Source organism: Caretta caretta, chromosome 4 (assembly GCF_965140235.1).
Source record: "Caretta caretta isolate rCarCar2 chromosome 4, rCarCar1.hap1, whole genome shotgun sequence".
Taxonomy (NCBI): domain Eukaryota; kingdom Metazoa; phylum Chordata; order Testudines; family Cheloniidae; genus Caretta; species Caretta caretta.
In genome coordinates this window covers 16,087,050-16,105,633 of record NC_134209.1, presented here as the reverse complement: position 1 = coordinate 16,105,633, position 18,584 = coordinate 16,087,050, and the positions used below count along the sequence as shown (strand labels likewise).

Below are 18,584 nucleotides of genomic sequence, written 5' to 3'. Positions count from 1 at the left end.
GGGAGCTTTTCCTTCCATACGTTATATCATGACAACCAACTGTCTTCTCTCGTGTACATACTGTTCTAGAAGCCTGGTTTATTGAGTCATCGCAGACAGTGTGCTTAACTTAGGTCAGTCTCATCCCCGACAAAACTAATATAATCATTTGGCCCCTTGTCCCATCAGACTGCTAAGAACAAGTGTGCCCCGCTAGATGTTTGCGGCAGTGTGTGGAGTGGCTGACTGGAGGTCAAGGAAGATGCCCAAGTGCAGAAATACACGACACCAGCAGCATTTTCCTCTCCCCTCTTAGTATAAAATAACACACTGAAATGGTTGCTGGTGTTTTCTGAACCTGCTTCTGACACTTTGCTAACTCCATCAACTGTTAATTGTGCCACTTGGAGAAAGAAGACGAGAGAGCAACCAACCTGTAGAAAAACATACACTCTCTCTATACTGGAAGGGGATTTCTCCTTCCAATCTTACCATCGTGCCACAAATCCCACAATTTATAACTCCAAGAGTGAATCCTGGTCTCATTCAAGTTAACGGCAAAACTCTCACTGACTTCAGTCGGACCTCATCGATAGATTTTACACAAAGAAAATGCTAACCCTAGCAACTAAGGGTTTGATCCACAGCCCTCTGAAGTCAATGGAAAGACTCCCATTGACTTTTGTGGGCTATGTATGGGCTAGTCCTTGAGTCAAAAAGGTAGTGTGAACTCAAACGGAAACATATCTTCAATAAGTCTGATACCCTTTTCAGTCTTAAGACATCATTTAAATTAGACATAACTACAAAATACACCAGGATGTATTTTAATTGATTCCATTTGAAACAACAGATGAGCTATTTTAAACAGAAAAGCTACATGCAGATTATGATACATAGTAAACAACAAATAAACTCAGGAACCTGAACGGTTGCTGACTTTGTCTAGAATACATAGTCATGGCACTTTAGCATTTTGAAACAAGGATATGGCCCTGGTGATCAAATCCATAAGGAAACAAAGACTGTGCTCTTCCTAACTACAAGACAATATTGCCTTAATAAATGTATACAATAAATTCTGTTTGCTTGAATTATTTGCTTATAGTATGTACCAAAGGGAAAAATTTAGGTTTTCATCCAACAAGGTAGCAAGCTTTGCCATATGAGTAATCCCACTGAAGCCGACTAGGGAAAAATAGATGTCACTGTATTTTGAATCCTAACTAAAGTATATTCTTTACTGCCTGGAAATAGCCAAACTGAGTGCAAGTACCCAAAGTAGCAATAGAATCTGAATTGTACGCACACTTAAAGTAAGTACTATTCCTGTGTATGATTTTTAAAAGTCACGGTGATAACAATATAATTAGGCCTGGCAATTTTTTTTGTTTGTTTGCTTAGTTTGAAAAAACATTCATGTTTATTTTAAAGGATTTTTTGCAGATTTATAAGTATTTAAGTTTTCAAATTGTGCAAAATTATGAGCTTTAAACATTTTTTAAAATCAATTTAAATTTAAATTATGGGGGTTACACAATAGGAGGGGGAATAATTATTTAATGATGGTAGATGTAGAGATTCTAAAAAGTTGAAGTTTTATAACACTTAAAACACACAAATATCCTTATACCAAACTCTAATAAGTTCTCAAGCAGCTCGTTTCTTACTTTACTTATCTGTAAATTTTGATTACCATCGATGAATCTATTTTTTCATCAATTTCTGTGTGTACAGTGAAATCAATGTTTACTGACATTTACCAATAAAAAACTAATGCTTCCAAGCCTAAATATAATTTTACAGTCAGAGAACAACCCAGCCACACAGATTTCCCTCTCGCTTAGAATATTGAAGCTATTTATCTTCTATTTGAACATTCTGGGACAAATTCAGGAAAAATAGTCTTCAAGATCAACTGTCCATTTTTTCTAGGCAGGTTCCCCACCACCTCTTCCCCCTGAGGGACAGATTGTCAAATCTATGCCCACAATTGCCAGGAACATTTTAAATTTTCCTTTTTTCCCCTTTTCCCCCCAATTTTATTGCAGAGACATGGAATCATCTTTTAGTCCCCTTCTCAAGACAAAAAGAAAAGGAGTACTTGTGGCACCTTAGAGACTAACCAATTTATTTGAGCATGAGCTTTCGTGAGCTACAGCTCACTTCATCGGATGCATCCGATGAAGTGAGCTGTAGCTCACGAAAGCTCATGCTCAAATAAATTGGTTAGTCTCTAAGGTGCCACAAGTCCTCCTTTTCTTTTTGCGAATACAGACTAACACGGCTGCTACTCTGAAACTTCTCAAGACAGCATCCCTATTTAGGAGAGAACTTAAAAACATGCTTAAGTCTTACTGAAGTTAATAGGTTTTAACCATATGCTTAAGTGCAATACTGAACAGGGGTTGACAAACATGGGTTTGAGTGCTTTCCTGAACTGGGGCCTTACATAGTAGTATAGATGGCTTAAGTCTTTCCAGTTTGTTTTCTAACACGAAAGAACTGATTTTCAGTAGAACTCAGCTCCTGTTTGGGCACCAGATTTTCAAAAGTGCTCAGCACTCAACAGCTCCTATTGCCCTCAATATTAGCCATTGTTTTTACAGATACGGATGCTGCAGGAGCTTTGGAGCTCATATGGATCTTGGTGAGGGCTGCAATTATGGAATACACCTAAGCGGAACACACCGTTGCATCTATTCAAAGAACAAAACTTTGCTTCTGGACAAATTAAAAAAAATGTTTTCCCCCTCTTCTGAAAATCAAGACTACTGCAAATTTTAGCTTAGGGAGTGCTCTTGGTAACATTCCACCCAGCCTGTTTAATCGCTCCGTTATCCATGATTCTCACGGACCTTAAACTAATAATACAGTAATAATTCCAGAATACGTAAAACACCCCCTGGTCGGATTCCACCTCTTCCACTGAACCATTTATTAGTGGTTTTAGCTTGGAAATGCACCTGACCCAAAACCCTGACTACCTCTGAACGGTGAGGATATGCAGATCAAAGTCCGGTCTATGTTTGAGCTAAGATGGATCAATATCTATAAATCAGGAAGTCAGTTTAAAGGGCTGGTGATAGTCTTGACAAGTGTCTCTGTTAAAAAAAAAAATAAGACATGGTTGGGTTTATAATCCTTCTCCCTGACTCTTCCATAACAAATAGGTTCACTTTACAAGCCATAAGTTTTTTTTTTCTAAGTGCTAATACATGTCCAACAAGCTGTGTTCTTACTGCCCTCGACACATCACCACTGTGCAATAAAAGCTCTCCAATCAGAGATCAGCTGACAGGCTCATGGAGATTCCAGCTCTCTTTCCCTTATTTCTTTTCTGACGTTTGCAATGGGTGGACCAGAAGGCAGCTAGGTGTGGGATTTTTGCTCAGCACACACTCCCTAAGAACAGCTGTAACCACAACGAGAGAAACCTGCCTTGTCCTTACTGCCATTAAACACATGCGGCTCATTTGAGATGGTGTTGCCATTCCTGCAGCTAACCAACAGGAGCATTTAAGAGCAACACATGGGGAGGAAGGATGGTCCAGTGTCTAGGGCACTAGCTTGGGATTTGGGAGACCTGTGCTCAAATCCCTTACCCACCACAGACTTCCTGTGTGACTTTGAGGCACAGAGAGGCGAACTGATTTGCCCCGTTTCCCATCTGTTAAAGGGAGATAATAGCACTTCCTACTTGAAAGGAATGTTATGAGGATAAATAGATGAAAGGTTGTGAAGTGCTCAAATACTATGATAAGGGGAACCAAGTAAGTACCTTAGATAGAGAATACAGACTTACCTTCCGTGAAAGAGACTGCCCCAGTCACCTCATCTCTATGAGACCTACTGGGCTGCTTGGTTGGGCAATGCTTAGTGCAGATTGATACATACCAGAAAGAAATTAAAAAAAAACACACTGTTTTAATGGGCGTTTGTTAGGAGCACACTGAAAATTACATGGGAAGCTGGTAGCAACCCTAATATTTAGGTTGCATAACAACCCATTACAACAGATCTTTTCAACCACTCTTTTTCGAGAAGCTCTAACACCTCCATTGCTTTCATCACACCTCTGACGTGTGTGTAAAAATTATGCCCACTAACATAAAAAGGTTAAAGTTCCTTTAAAAAGGCTAAAGTTCCTGCTAAAAAGGCTTAGTTCCTTTAAATTGGGCCTTCAAGGTTAAAACCAAACCTAGGAAGGAAAATACCCTTTTTTATTTGTGAATCTGTTTCCCAGAGTGTCTCTGGATATTTCGTTTTAACTTTCAGCCTCCTAAGTTTCTTGATTCATCTAAAATATTTATTCTTCCTGAACACCAGCATCAGTTTTTATTTCATTCTTGAAAACTGTGTGCACGCCTATGCTGATATCTACACCTGCAGGCTAAGAGACTGCTGATTTGCAAAACTCACATAGTATTATATTATTTCAATCACGGGCACATTTCTGTTGGCACTTGTAAATGTGCACTCGCCCCACCAATAACATAGTGAAAGGAGACTGGTAGGGTAAGTAATGCTTCCTTTGTTTCTGACTCTGAGGAAGAAAAAGAACTAACAAGGGAATCTGGGAATTCCAATGAATACAAAACTGATTTTGTTCTGTTTTGATTTCGTTTGTTTGTTTGGCTGCAATTCTTATGAAATTGTATGCCTTGGAAGAAAGGCAGTTTGTCAGCAGGATACAAAGTAAAGAGTCTTTGCTCAGAATCAGAAATAACCATAATGGGTGGTTAGGTTAGCATTTCTTATGGTCCCCAGCCCACGCATCAAAGTCATTCATTTAACTAAGTAGAACACGGGAAGCAGGGATGCTTTCATTACCAAACCAGAGTGTACATAGCCATGTTTAACCCCTTAGGAACATTTGTCATTTTCTTTTGGGGGAGAGCATGAACGGATGGCCTGCCCCCTGGGAAGGGAATAACACAGAGGGATGGTATCTGAAGGAACCACAGGACCATTTATGTAAAAACTGGCACCCAGCAATGCATTGCTGTGAGAGCTTGAAAACACTGTTTCTCAGCTGTCAGTGGTTAAGAACTGCAGAAAGGAAACCCCCACAAAGAAAGGCAAGGGAGGTGAGAATACAGGATTCAAAAATGGTATGGCACTCAAAAATAATTAAGAACAGTATTCTTGGGAGAAGTGGTTTCATTAAATTGTTTTCAGGTTGCAATTTTCTCTCATCTTCCCCCCTCCCCCCGCCTCAGCAATCTTAAAGCAATAAAAGTATCAGATTGCTTTCTAGTGCTTGGATTCTCTTAAAACTGTCATTATTCAATTATCTGTCTATTCACTGGCCCTAAGGTCCAGCGAAGCAGATATTGTGAGCTTTCATTTAATGTTTTTAAACGCACTTCTGTCCACTTGTGATACAATAAAACTTTATTGAATTCTGTTCCCACATCACACTTAACATCCTTCACTTTTATTGATATGTAAGCCAGCCCACTCTTCTGTCAGCAATAAAAAGAGTATTTCTAGCAAAGAAATTACCCTTTTTTTCATCAATACCACAACAGGGAAATGTGAATTCAACATCTCTGTTTTTTTTAAACCAGTCTTTAACAAAGAGATGAATAATAGTTAAGTGTTGCTTCTCCCCCGTCCCCCATCACCTTGTCAGCATTTAAAAATATAGGGGACTATTCTGAGCATGAGAGAGAGTTGGTCACCTGTTGATGTCGACTAGCCCTGTTTAGCCAGAGGGGAGAGAAGTCAGGACAATCTATCCGTCATCAGAGGTCAGATCCATTTTGTTTCTAAAAGCAAATAATTCCCAGAGTGAGCGAGGCTGGCGGAAGCAAGGACTAGGGACAGGTAATACACCAGCCATTTTCAAAAGAGAACATGGTCTGGTAAAGTCATAAGAGGCTACATTTTTCAGAAAGAAATGGAGAGGCTTTCACTGGACAATGCACTGTCACCAGCAAGTCTCCCTGCAACTGATGGAAGTTATGGGAAATTAGAGAAACAGGAGAAAAAACAAAACCAATGCAAGGCAGGATTGGGGAACCAACAGATAGTTTAAAATATTCCGTATGTTTTTCTTTGAGGGAACAGGCACAACCACGTTCTATTGAGCATCAGCGTCCAAGGTCAACTATATTATCACACTACAGCCAGTTCCCAAATGATGCTCTACTGGAACATATACTCAACTTTCCTTTGCTGTTCAGCGAATATTTCTATACGTCTATAGCCCATGCTTTGAAACCTTATGGCGTAAACCGACAACTTAGACATAGCAGGCTGAGACTACATTCTAATGGAACGTGTGATGAAACATTAATGCCTTAATTACAAAAGCTGATGCACTTCTTTAGGAGAATAGCACATTGCAAAACTTAGTTCAAAAAGGTAACAGGGCACTAGGTTTCCAGCAAATAGTAACAGTCTGAATCCAAGCGGTTCCTGAGAATAGCCCCACTACGCCATGGAAGATCTGCAATGGAGGCAGGAAATTGCCCAAAAACCATAGTCCATTTTACCTCAGCAAATAGCCAAGAAGGAATTCAGGTTTACTCAGTGGTACTGTGCAAGTTGCTTTTAACTTGTAAGGCACTCAAACAAAAAACAGCCTAAACCTCACTGTCTAGACCAAACTCAAAGCAGGAGCGGCTAGGTAGGTCTTGTTGGACGAAATTGGAGCATAGCCATGGGTAGAGATAACTTCTGTGTTTGCTTGGCCAAAAGATGGCAGATTTCACTGCACACAGCGCGTTGGCACTAATATGGTCTGAAGTCACAGATTCCAGGAAGGGCTTGTCTACGCTACCAGCTAGATTGACGGGCAGCGATCGATCCAGCTGGGGTCGATTTGTCGTGTCTAGTATAGACACAAAAAATCAACCGCTGATCACTCTAGCGTCAGCTCTGATACTCTACCTCAATGAGAAGCACAAGGGGAATCGAAAGGGAGAGCGTCTCCTGTTGACACAGCACAGTGAAGACACCACGGTGAGTAGATCTAAGTACGTTGACTTCAGCTACATTATTCACGTAGCTGAAGTTGCATAACTTAGATCAATCCCCCTCACCCCATAGTGTAGACCAGCGCGAAGAGAGAGGTTCCACTCAGCCATTCATTTATCACTTGCTCCAGCCGATGAGTGCTGTGAACTGCATGTGCCCAGCATGCCCTACTGATGGCTGTGGCTACAGGACTGGCCTCACTGTATCTCCCCAGCTGAGCTGGGGAGCTGTATCTCCCCTAAGGTGACCCAGAGGGTGCTCTAACATGAAGAGAGTGGGTGGTCTGATGATTGGCCTGTTTGCCTTCTCAGAGGATAAACGCCTCCCCCATACACTGCTGCAAGTCATCAAATGAGACTGCTAGTAAATGGTGTGAGAGCTTCACAGTCAGCAAGAAAGCCATGTGGTAGATAATTAGGTAAATAAAGTGTTATCATCCCTATTTCAGAAAAAACGGACACCATGAAACTCACAAAGACTTCCCAGGGGGCAGTGCAGCTCAGTGGGTTAAGCACAAGTTCTGGGGTTCAATCCTGGCCCATTAAAGCCAAAGGCAGCTTTGTCATTGACATTAATGGGGTAGGATTTCACTCCTGGACTGTAATGTTGCTCTTGACACTCTCCTGCTGTGTGAACCACTTTCACTGTGAAAGCCACAGGATGATTGTTCCCTGCCTCATGCAGTGGGGATGTTGTGGGGCATAACTAAATAGTGTTTGCAAACTACTACAGAAGTGTAACATGTTGCCAACGCCAGGCACTGGCGAGAACAGAACAGAGAAATTCTAGTCTGCAAGCCCTGTGCTCAGTTCACTAGACCCTGTTGCCTTTGGGGGGGGGGGGGGACACATGGACATACCCGCACAATGTGCCAGGTCCTTTGCTGGTGTATGGTGTTGTAGCTCTCTGTAATTAAGGGAGCTATACACCAGCTGAGGATCTGGCCCAAAATGTTAATCACGAATGCTGCAATTTTGCAAATCAGAAGATAAGTTGTCAGAATTCACCACAATTATTATCCCTGCCTCCAGCAGTATATAAAGATTACTCCAGTAGGTATTAAAAAACCCACAGCCATAAAACACCCTAACCTGATTTTAAAGGCATCATTTTTCACATTTGGATCATTAAAAACATTCAATCCCTACTGTACATTTGGTACTGAACAGCCTACCGCAAGAGTTATTTTACATCATGCACATAAGACCGATTAGCACCTCAGGGCATAATATTCACATATTACCTCTCTAACAATGCACCGCTATTCTTCTTTGTTTTCTATGCAACAAAGGCTATTGGTAATGACTAGTTCTTTACCAGAATGATCTCAGGAGGAAATAATACATGCCATGTAAATTGCAAATTGTAAGAAATACGACTTATGGTAAGTACAACCTCCTCACCCCCATTCCCCCCCCCACACACTTTTTTTTTTGGTAATGAAATGAAACACTGCCTTGCTAGGAGGTCACCTGCAAACCAGTAATTTTGAATAAAGCTCTATGGGTCACAACCAAAGCACATTGATACCAATTTTTTCATTGCCTTCAATGCGTTTTGAATCAGCCCCAATGTAAGACATCAGTTGTTGCATTTAGAAGCTTCGTGGTTTTTGTTTTTAATACTCAGACATGGACATAGTCCTAATGTTGAGCCCTGTTTTCCCCAATCGGCGGAGACAGACTAAGGATCCCTTGGCGAAGTAAGTCACTTTTGTTCAGGGACAAGGGCAGTGAGTTCTTTTGTATTAATTGCATCCCTCACTTTTCAGTTCCCAGCCATCTCTCGACAGCCGTATCACCTTACAACCCTTTCAGTTCCCACAGCAGACAGGCAGCCAGCTCCTCGGTGAGAGGTGCATACAGTTTGAGGGACTGTAAGCATGAGCGAGGAAGCTCATAACTTTCCCTGAGGAGATCACGCTTGTCACTTCCAAGACACATTCCTTCTTCTGTGGCTTGACACCAAGCATGAGCATATTTGTTTATGATCCCAGCTATCTTCTTCCATGGGTCAACTTCTGTGCTTCGGAAGAATGAAATGTTTTCTGGCTGGCTCTCACTACTCAATCCCACACATATTAAACTAATAAGGGAAGACCAGGGGTGATTTTAGTTTTGCCTAATTTGTTCCCTGAGGTGTACAATTTGAGAGCTTTAAGAAATCCAGGGTAAGGAACCCAGAAATTATTTAGTTTTGCATGACTTGATTCTTTACTATTGCTAACCAAATATTTATATTCCTCTTTGCGATATACAATTATTTTGACAGCAGAACTATAACTGAGTCCTGCTGCTATGAAAAGCAAATTCTGAGGCATCTTTACTTTTTGGTAATGCTGATTTTGATCTATTAAAAATATAATACTACAACCACAGATGAAGATTTTTCTAAACCTAGAAAAAAATTAAGGCTTTCAGGACCTGCATGTAACTTCCCTTCACCAATTAAGAAAATTACAGTTTCATAATTCCTACCATCAACATTACACTCTCATCAATTAGCTTCCTATTTGCTTGTCCCTGCAAGGAGATGTAATACGGGACTTAAAAGGTAGCAATAAAATGTCACTAATTAAAATAACGTAGATAGGTCTAAAAAATGTTTGATATACAAATTACAATCAGAAAACTGTATAGTAAGCAATAAAAAAACCTAATTAATAGTAGTGTTTCATTTAACAGGAGTATACTTCACACTGTGTGTGAGATTTTCAAAGCCTTATCCACTGAATCTGGCGTGGTGCATACACTTTTGCCAATTTTGTCAGAGTGGTGGTTTGTTTTTTTCCCCATGGGTTCAAGGCCTAATCTTCAAGCAAATGAGATCTCTATCAATGAGAAGTGAAAACAGATTAATATACGTACTGTAGGGGACACATTCATACTGCACTTCCAGGTATTTGTACGTTCCTGGGCAAGGATCTGGAAACACATCAGGGCCCGCTACCACTGCGCACTGTGTACGATTACTGCATCTGAAAGACAAAGACAATGACAGTCAAAATACAGATGGAGATGATGATGGGTAAAATTTTCATAAGTGTCCAAGTTACTTAGGCATCTAAGACCCATTTTCAAAAGTGATTTCCCTGCCTCAGCCTCACTGACTTTTAATGGAGCGTAGCAGTACTTCACTTTTGAAAATGGGGCATAGGATCTTATGTCACTCAAGTGCTTTTTTTACCTATTATTTATCATTTTAGTTCCATCTAAGCTACTGAGAGTGAATAGTTTTAAGTTGTTCGGAATTTCTTTTTTTAAGCTTTGACTTCCTTTTTATTGTTTTTTGTACGACGGTTATACAAGAGAACGTCTGAAGTGTACCCATTCAGTGTACCCAGTACATCAACAGCAAATTTAAACCATGAAGCATGCAGCTGAAATATCCACTGAGGTTCTGATCCTACAAAGGGATCTATGCAATCAGACTCTCATACCCATAGGGCTCACATTGAAATCAACAAAAACTACTGATATGAATATGAGCCTTGACAGATTAATTTATTTAGGCCCTAATCCTGCAGACACTTTGCACATCTTTTAGTGATTGCAGGATCGGGGCCTTGAATTATACTAAATGGTCACAGATATGTCACTATGGAGACTCTTGTTCAAAAAACAAAGAGACCTGATCCCACAATCCATACCCAAGTAAGTTCTTACTAAACCAAGAAGTTTCAAGGATGACTAGCATGATTAAAGGTTGCACAGACATTTGCAACTAGATTCTCCCTAGTCAGTCAGACAATAATCAGTCTTTAAAATCTAAACAAAGCACCGCATTAACTGTGTTAATAATAACTTGATTATAAATTATTGTATCCATTAATTGAAAAATGCTGTCTTATAGTTTAAACCTAAAATTTTGTGGCTTTTCTTTGCTTGTAAATGTTTTAATGTTGTTTTTACTTCAATGGGAACAGGGGTTGTATTTTTTAAAAACACTCTCCGTCAATGTTGGAAATCCAAACTGAACTGCGTTGTGCTAAACTGAAGGGGAACAGAAATCTAATGTAACTTTAAGTTGCACTGTTCAAGACAAAGTGCAAAGAGTAAATCAACATATATCAGATTTAGTATTAGGTGTAACTAAACACAAATATTCTTAAATGAACACAAATATGATTTTCATATCAACAGTGTCCCTTTAAATAGCGTTCTATACAATAATGATGTATAATTCAAAAAGGTGACTGGAAACAGTGACAAACAGGAAAGAAACAATCAATCATCAAGTAAACTGTCTAAAGAATAGAGCTGTTCTGCTTTAATGCCCAAAGAACGGTATTACACACCCAAATGCACACAGTACATTTACGTTTGTCATACAGAGCTACAATGCACGTGACTCCTCAGATATTACATATTTCCAAAAGTACGCTTGTTCTCACTGGAGAGCCGATTCTAAAGACACATTGAGGCAAGAGTTACCTTACTCAGGCAAATAGTCTCTTTGATGTTAGCAAGGTTAATCACGTAAGTGAAGTTATTTGCATGTTTAAATGGTTGCAGTATTGAGACCAGAGATACGGCCTCCATTTGACACACATACTTGACCTGAAAAATGTTTGTGTGCATCCAAAGTTTAAAGTATACATTTGCACTGGGTATGTTCCTAAAGGAGCTATTGGAATATTTTATTAATGTGTTTGGGATACTTAGACAGACTCACTTAGCAAAAAGTGGTTCTAAACAGAAAATTCCTGAAGTGTTCGTTCAGGGGGGGAAATGACAATATACTCCTTCGTTTTCATCCTTTTCCATGCGGGATATAGAATTCCTCAGGGATAGAGCATTGCAGTTACTTTCACTAAAATGTTTCTTCCTCTGATATGACACTGGACCTCTGACCCCACCTTTCTATTGTCAGAAGCACCGGCATCCAGAGTGGAACTCATTTAGCTCTGGAGTGGAAATGTTTTGTGTTTACCTGAGGCTACAGTTTGTCAGCCTTAATGAGGATTTTATTTTAGCCCAGAAATTAAAACTGATTCATTAGTGAGTGCCTTAAGCTCAATATTTAAAAAAAAATTACAGAAAGATTAATAAAACCTGATAAAACCTACTCATCAGGCAATTTAGCGGGATAACAGATAATCCAGAGGGCTGGAATGTTGTAACGTTTTCCTATTGAGACTTATGCCAGCCGATGGTTGTCACAGACAAGAGACTACTTTTATCATATAAATGGAGGAATAAATGTATTAACTTGAGGGCTAATTTTGTTGTCCTCACCCTGGTTACTGAGAGACAGGTGGCTTGGCAAGGATATACAGATAGTTAGGACAGTGTGTGCAGGCAGGCTTCCAAGAAGAGTCTTTGAACATAATCCAAAATTTCACTTCTAACAAAAATCTTTTATTGAGCTCAATGTGCCTTTCAAAATGCAATCGTGTTGGACTAATCCATAGTGTCTACAGCTTCACAGACAGTCCCCGCCATGTTACATAGAATAACAATAATGCATCTTCAAGATATGCTTCAGAATCATGAGTCAAGCTCAAAAAAATCATGAGGTTGGCTTCAAAATCATGAAATATAAATAAATAAATAAATAAATAAATAAATAAAATGTGGGTTCTTTTTATTTATGTTCTGGTTTCTATAACCTTGTGGGATGCACTCGCTTCATATTTTCAAGCTTTTCTCTGCAACCATGCCAGCGAGAAATTTGCTTTTGCACTGTTTTGTAAGTGAAAGCTCAGATTCTCATGTTAGCAAATGAACCAAGGTGCTGATGCTTTCAAAAAAAGCACACCACCAACACCCCTCACAAATATTGTGGGAATCGCAATAAAATCACAAGAGTTGGCAATTCTGGGCACAGCAACTTTCCAAACACACATTCTCAGCATCGGTCCTGAATTCAAGTGTGAATCTTTCACTGTCTTCCAGAACAGTGTGTGTTCCGGGACACCACCAAACAGGCAAAAAGGATCGAGCATTAAGGGAGGGAGGGGTGTGACAGTAGCTTATAAATTAACAGCAATAACTACTAGTTAGTTCCTGAAGTGCAAAGGTTGGTAGGGAGCACTGGGTCACCCACTAGATTAAGAACATAAAAACAGCCATACTGGGTCAGACCAATTGTCCATCCAGCCCAGCACCAGTGCCAGGTGTTTCAGAGCAAATGAACCGAATAGGTAATCATTAAGTGACCCATCCTCCTGTCACCCATTGCCAGCTTCTGGCAAATAGAGGCTAGGGGCACTTCAGAGCATGGGGTAGCATCCCTGCCCATCCTAGCTAATAGCCACTGATGGACTATCCTCCATGAATTTATCGAGTTCTTTTTTGAACCCTGTTATAGTCTTGGTATTCACAACATCCTCTGGCAAAGAGTTCCACAGGTTGACTGTTCTGTGTGAAGAAATGCTACTTTTTGTTTGTTTTAAACCTGCTACCTATTAATCTCATTTGGTGACCCCTAGTTCTTGTGTTATGAGACGGAGTAAATAACACTTCCTTATTTACTTTAGCCACACCAGTCATGATTTTATAGACCTCTAACATATCCCCCCTCAGTCATCTCTCTTCCAAGATGAGAAATCCCGGGCTTATTAATCTCTCCACATATGGCAGCCATTCCATTCCCCTAATCATTTTTTTTTCAGAGAACTATCCACAATGACTCCAAGAGCTCTTTTTTAAGTGCTAACAGCTAATTTAGACCCTATCATTTTATTTAAATGCAAAGTAATGCACATTGGAAAACATAATCCCAACTATATAGTTGGGATTATGTTTTCCAATGTGCATTACTTTGCATTTATCAACACTGAGTTTCATTTGCTACTTTGTTCCTCAGTCACGCAGTTTTCTGAGGTCCCTTTGTAAATCTTTGCAGTCTGCTTTGGACTCAACTATCTTGAGTAGTTTTGTATCATCTGCAAATTTTGCCACCCCACTGTTTACCCCTTTTTCCAGATCATTTATGAATATGTTGAATAGTCCTGGTCCCAGTACAGCCCTCTGGGGGACACCACTATTTACCTCTCTCCATTCTGAAAACTGACCATTTTTGTTTCCTATCTTTTAACCAGTTACTGATCCAGGAAAGGACCTTCCCTCTTAACCCATGACAGCTTACTTTGCTTAAGAGCCTTTGGCGAGGGACCTTGTCAAAGGCTTTCTGAGAATCTAATTATATTATATCCACTGAATCACCCTTGTCTACATGCTTGTTGACCCCCCCTCAGAGAATTCTAGTAGATTGGTGAGACATGATTTCCCGTTACAAAAAACATGTTGATTCTTCCCCAACAAATTGTGTTCATCTATCTGTCTGACAATTCTGTTCTTTACGATAGTTTCAATCAATTTGCCTGGTACTGAAGTTAGGCTTACTGGCCAGTAATTGCCAGGATCGTCTCTGGAGTCTTTTTTTTTTTAAATTGGTGTCACATTAACTATCCTCCAGTCATCTGGTACAGAGGCTGATTTAAATGATAGGTTACGTGCCACAGTTAGCAGTTCTGCAATTTCACATTTGAGTTCCTTCAGAACTGTTGGGTGAATGCCATCTGGTCCCAGTGACTTGTTACTGTTTAATTGATCAATTTGTTCCAAAACCTCCTCCAATGACACCTCAATCTGGGGGAGTTCCTCAGATTTGTCATCTAAAAAGAATGGCTCAGGTTTGGGAATCTCCCTCCCATCCCCGGCCTCAGTGACTGATGCAAAGAATTTATTTAGCTTCTCTGCAATGGCCTTATCGTCCTTGAGTGCTCCTTTAGCATCTCAGTCATCTAGGGGCCCCACTGGCTGTTTCGCAGCTTCCTGCTTCTGATGTGCTTATTTTTTTTTCCCCGTTACATTTTGAGCCTTTTGCTAGCTGGTCTTCAGATTCTTTTTTGGCCTTCCTAACTATATTTTTACACTTCACTTGCCAGAGTTTATGCTCTTTTCTATTTTCTTCAATAGGATTTAACTTCCACTTTCTAAAGGATGCCTTTTTGCCTCTAGCTGCTTTTTTACTTTGTTGTTTAGCCACGGTGGTGCTTTTTTGGTTCTCTTAGTGTTTTTTTAATTTGGGGTATACATTTAAATTGAGCCTCTATTATGGTGTCTTTAAAAAGTTTCCCTGCAGCTTGCAAGGATTTCACTTTTGGCATTGCGCCTTTTAATTTCTGTTTAACTAACTTCCTCATTTTTGTGTAGTCCCCCTTTCTGAAATTAAATGCTACAATGGTGGAATTATTTAGTGCCTCCCTCCTCCCTCCACAGGGATGTGAAATTTTATTATGTTATGGTCACTATTACCAAGCAGTTTGAGTTATATTCATTTCTTGGACGAGGTTCTTTGCTCCACTTAGGTCTAAATCAAAAATTGCCTTCTCTCTTGTGGGTTCCAGGACAAGCTGGTCCAAGAAGCAGTCATTTAAGGTGTCCAGAAACTTTATCTCTGCATCCCGTCCTGAGGTGACATGTACCCAGTCAATATGGGGATAGTTGAAATCCCCCATTATTATTGAAAAAAGAACAGGAGGACTTGTGGCACCTCAGAGACTAACACATTTATTAGAACATAAGCTTTCGTGGGCTACAGCCCACTTCATCGGATGCATAGAATGGAACATATAGTAAGAAGATATATAGATACACATATACATACAGAGAAGGTGGAAGTTGCCATACAAACTGTAAGAGGCTAATTAATTAAGATGAGCTATTATCAGCAGGAGAACAAATCTTTTGTAGTGATAATCAAGATGGCCCATTTAGACAGTTGACAAGAAGGTCTAAGGATACTTAACATGAGGAAATAGATTCAATGTGTGTAATGACCCAGCCAAGAATGAGCAGGGAAGGGGATCAGAGTGGATTTGCGAAGCTGGATAGACAATTTCACGAGAATAGATAAACACCACCCATTTTGTTAGCTGCTAAGTCACAGCATTTTATAAACTGAGTTTGAAGCCTTGTGAGCATCAAAGGAGTACTTAAGGTGCTTTTAGCTTTCTTTATTTCCATTTGCTATGAGATCTGACAGGGAGCTGTAATCTTTTATAAAGTCGTCTTTTTTCCAACCCCCCTCCCCTCATATTTCTACCTGCAGTCATTTTTCTCACATGTGAACTCTCTAGGATGAATGGGAGAAGGTGGGGGGAAGGAAGGGGGACTTGGCTCACTCAGCAGAGAGAATGCCAATCTCACCCCTTCATTGGGAACAGCACACACTTAATCACTGCTGTGATTTAGGACTTTTCTACACATGAAGTTATTCCTGATTAACTAGCCTGGAGTAACTCCATATGGGGACACACTAATTCTGGAATAAAAGGGTCCCAACATGGAGTTACTCAGAGACAGTTAATCCGGAATAACTCCACATGTACACAAGTTCGAAGGGCAGGGAAGTTTCAGACACCATTACTTTTCCATTTTGCAAGAAATCTTATGCCTGATTCTCCATTGACTTGACCTTGCGCAGTAATTTATATCTGTGCAAAGAGAGGGGAAATTATTCCAATTAGAATTCTAGAGGGTTGCAGCCACTTTGCCCAGAGATGAATGCCTACAGAAGAGGTGAGATGGGGAAGTCAGATCCTAGTATCCAGATTCTAGTACAAAAGTTCTCTTCATCAGACCCTAGGAGTCAGTCGTCATAGAATCGATTTGCTCTCTGGTTTTCACCTGAGAGCTGGGAAAGCACAAAGTAAAATCTGAACAGCCTGCATTTGCCAAAGTGGCAACCCAACATGAGACAGCTGGGCCCTGATTTTCAAGGGAGCTGTGCACTCAAAGCTCTTCTGAAAATCAGGCCTTCGGTTCAGCATCCAAACAGTATCCACCCATAATTAATGCATACTTTCAAAACCAGTGAGTCCTTTCCTCAGTTATAAGAAATCCCATTCTTCAGTACCACTTCACTCCAGCTACTCCCCCCAACCCAATCTCTCGATGTATCCATTAATGTTCTTCAAAATGTGGACAAATATTTACCCAAAAGAGTTGTGCCAATCTAACATAACAAATGCACTAACTATAAACCGTACACCTACCTCTAGAATACATTTTAGTAGAACAAAGTCCTTGTTCCATTTCAAAAAGCCTTTCTATGCTGTTAACATGAAACATTGACTATAAATGTGGTGTTTTCTTGTGCTGTAAGCAGTGGGACTGAAGGAAGCATTTCAGTTCAGTCAGATTCCCGAACTAGCTGCAGGGCTCAACTCAGTTTGTGTCCCCTGATTCAGGCTTTAAAAATCACCATCTCCCTTGACTGCATCTGCATGGCTTTTCTTTACGAACATGCTAATGCTTTTTAAGTGACAAGGTCATCTTTTGGTGGGGATGGGGAAGAGACACAGTATTGACATTGTAGACATTAAAAAAAAGGCTATTCTGCAAGGTAATGTTTATTTTAAGTCTTTGCAGGAACACAAGGCATTAGTAGCATTGGCTCAGTATCAGTGTGAGGTTAACCAAGTTTGGGGCAATATATTTGTTACTACAGAAATGCAAAGATGGCATAAGATAGATGATCAATCCTAAAGTGTGGCCTTTCAGAAATTAATCATTTTAGTCTCAAAACCACTAAGAGCACTGGTGGCCTGTCCAGCTGAACTGAACTGTCACAATCACTGTAGAAAAGTGGCCATGAAATATATGAAGCAGCAGAGAATCCTATTGGTTTCCGGAGCTAAAGGCCGCTCCCGCAGCCTAAGGGAAGGCGCCACTGAGCCCAGGACTCAAATAAATACAGGGGACAACAGAAAAAAACAGCAAAGACAAGTGTGAGTGTCAAAGGGTCAAAAATAGGGAACCTGAAGAGGACACTGAGTAGAGAACCCCGGACAGCGCCCACTGCTTCTCAAATGTGTCAAGGGAGCCAGCAGACGCCGCCCAGAGGAACTCTGCCCAGATACATGAATGGAGAGAGGAACGGAGAGAGGCCCCACAGTCGCAGAGAACCCCTCAGCCATCATCCGCTCCCTGGGGGTATACACTGCCACTTTGGCCATCGCTAAGAGTAGGTTGATCATAGAATCATAGAATATCAGGGTTGGAAGGGACCCCAGAAGGTCATCTAGTCCAACCCCCTGCTCAAAGCAGGACCAATTCCCAGTTAAATCATCACAGACATCATGATGAGGATGTCTCACAACTTTGTGGGGCTGCGGACAGAGTGTCCATATACAAGAAGGCGGGGGGAGAAGTGCAGCCAAAAATGCAGAAGTGGGTCCCAGAAGGGGCCGGAAAAGGGGCTGCAACCTGGGGCACTCAAGGTAGGTATGTGCCAGGGTCTCCCTTACACCGCAGAAGGAATAGGCATCAGGGATAGAGGTGAACTGCAACAGGTACATGCCCGTGGTCATGGCTCCATGACAGAGCCGCCAACTAATGTCCCTGGCAGAATACAGGCTGGCCCACCAGGGTGCCTCACCCTCAACAGGTGACAAAAGGTCCTGCCACTTAGTGTCCGGGTGGGACATGAGGAAAGAATCGAGCATGAGTGTGTCCAGATGTGTCCTTGGCACTGTTCAGAAGCAAACTGCCTGCAGGTCGGGCAGCCAGCTCGAGGAGTGCAGGTGGGATGGCTGACGGGGTTTATGGGGCAGGAGACCAGTGGAAAGGTCCGGAGACCCTGGGGTGAGTGGTGGGCGGGGAACA

At 40.9% G+C, this 18,584-nt stretch overlaps 1 protein-coding gene across 31 annotated transcripts in view; it reads right to left on the bottom strand.

The window, feature by feature from the left end:
• Positions 1 to 18,584, bottom strand: part of ADGRL3 (adhesion G protein-coupled receptor L3) — an 810,612-nt gene that overhangs the window by 360,228 nt on the left and 431,800 nt on the right. For all 31 annotated transcript variants that reach the window (XM_048848457.2, XM_048848466.2, XM_048848467.2 and 28 more), the window contains one exon: positions 9,834 to 9,943. In XM_048848457.2, the coding sequence (XP_048704414.1) occupies positions 9,834 to 9,943 (110 nt within the window). The remainder of the gene's footprint in view (positions 1 to 9,833; positions 9,944 to 18,584) is intronic.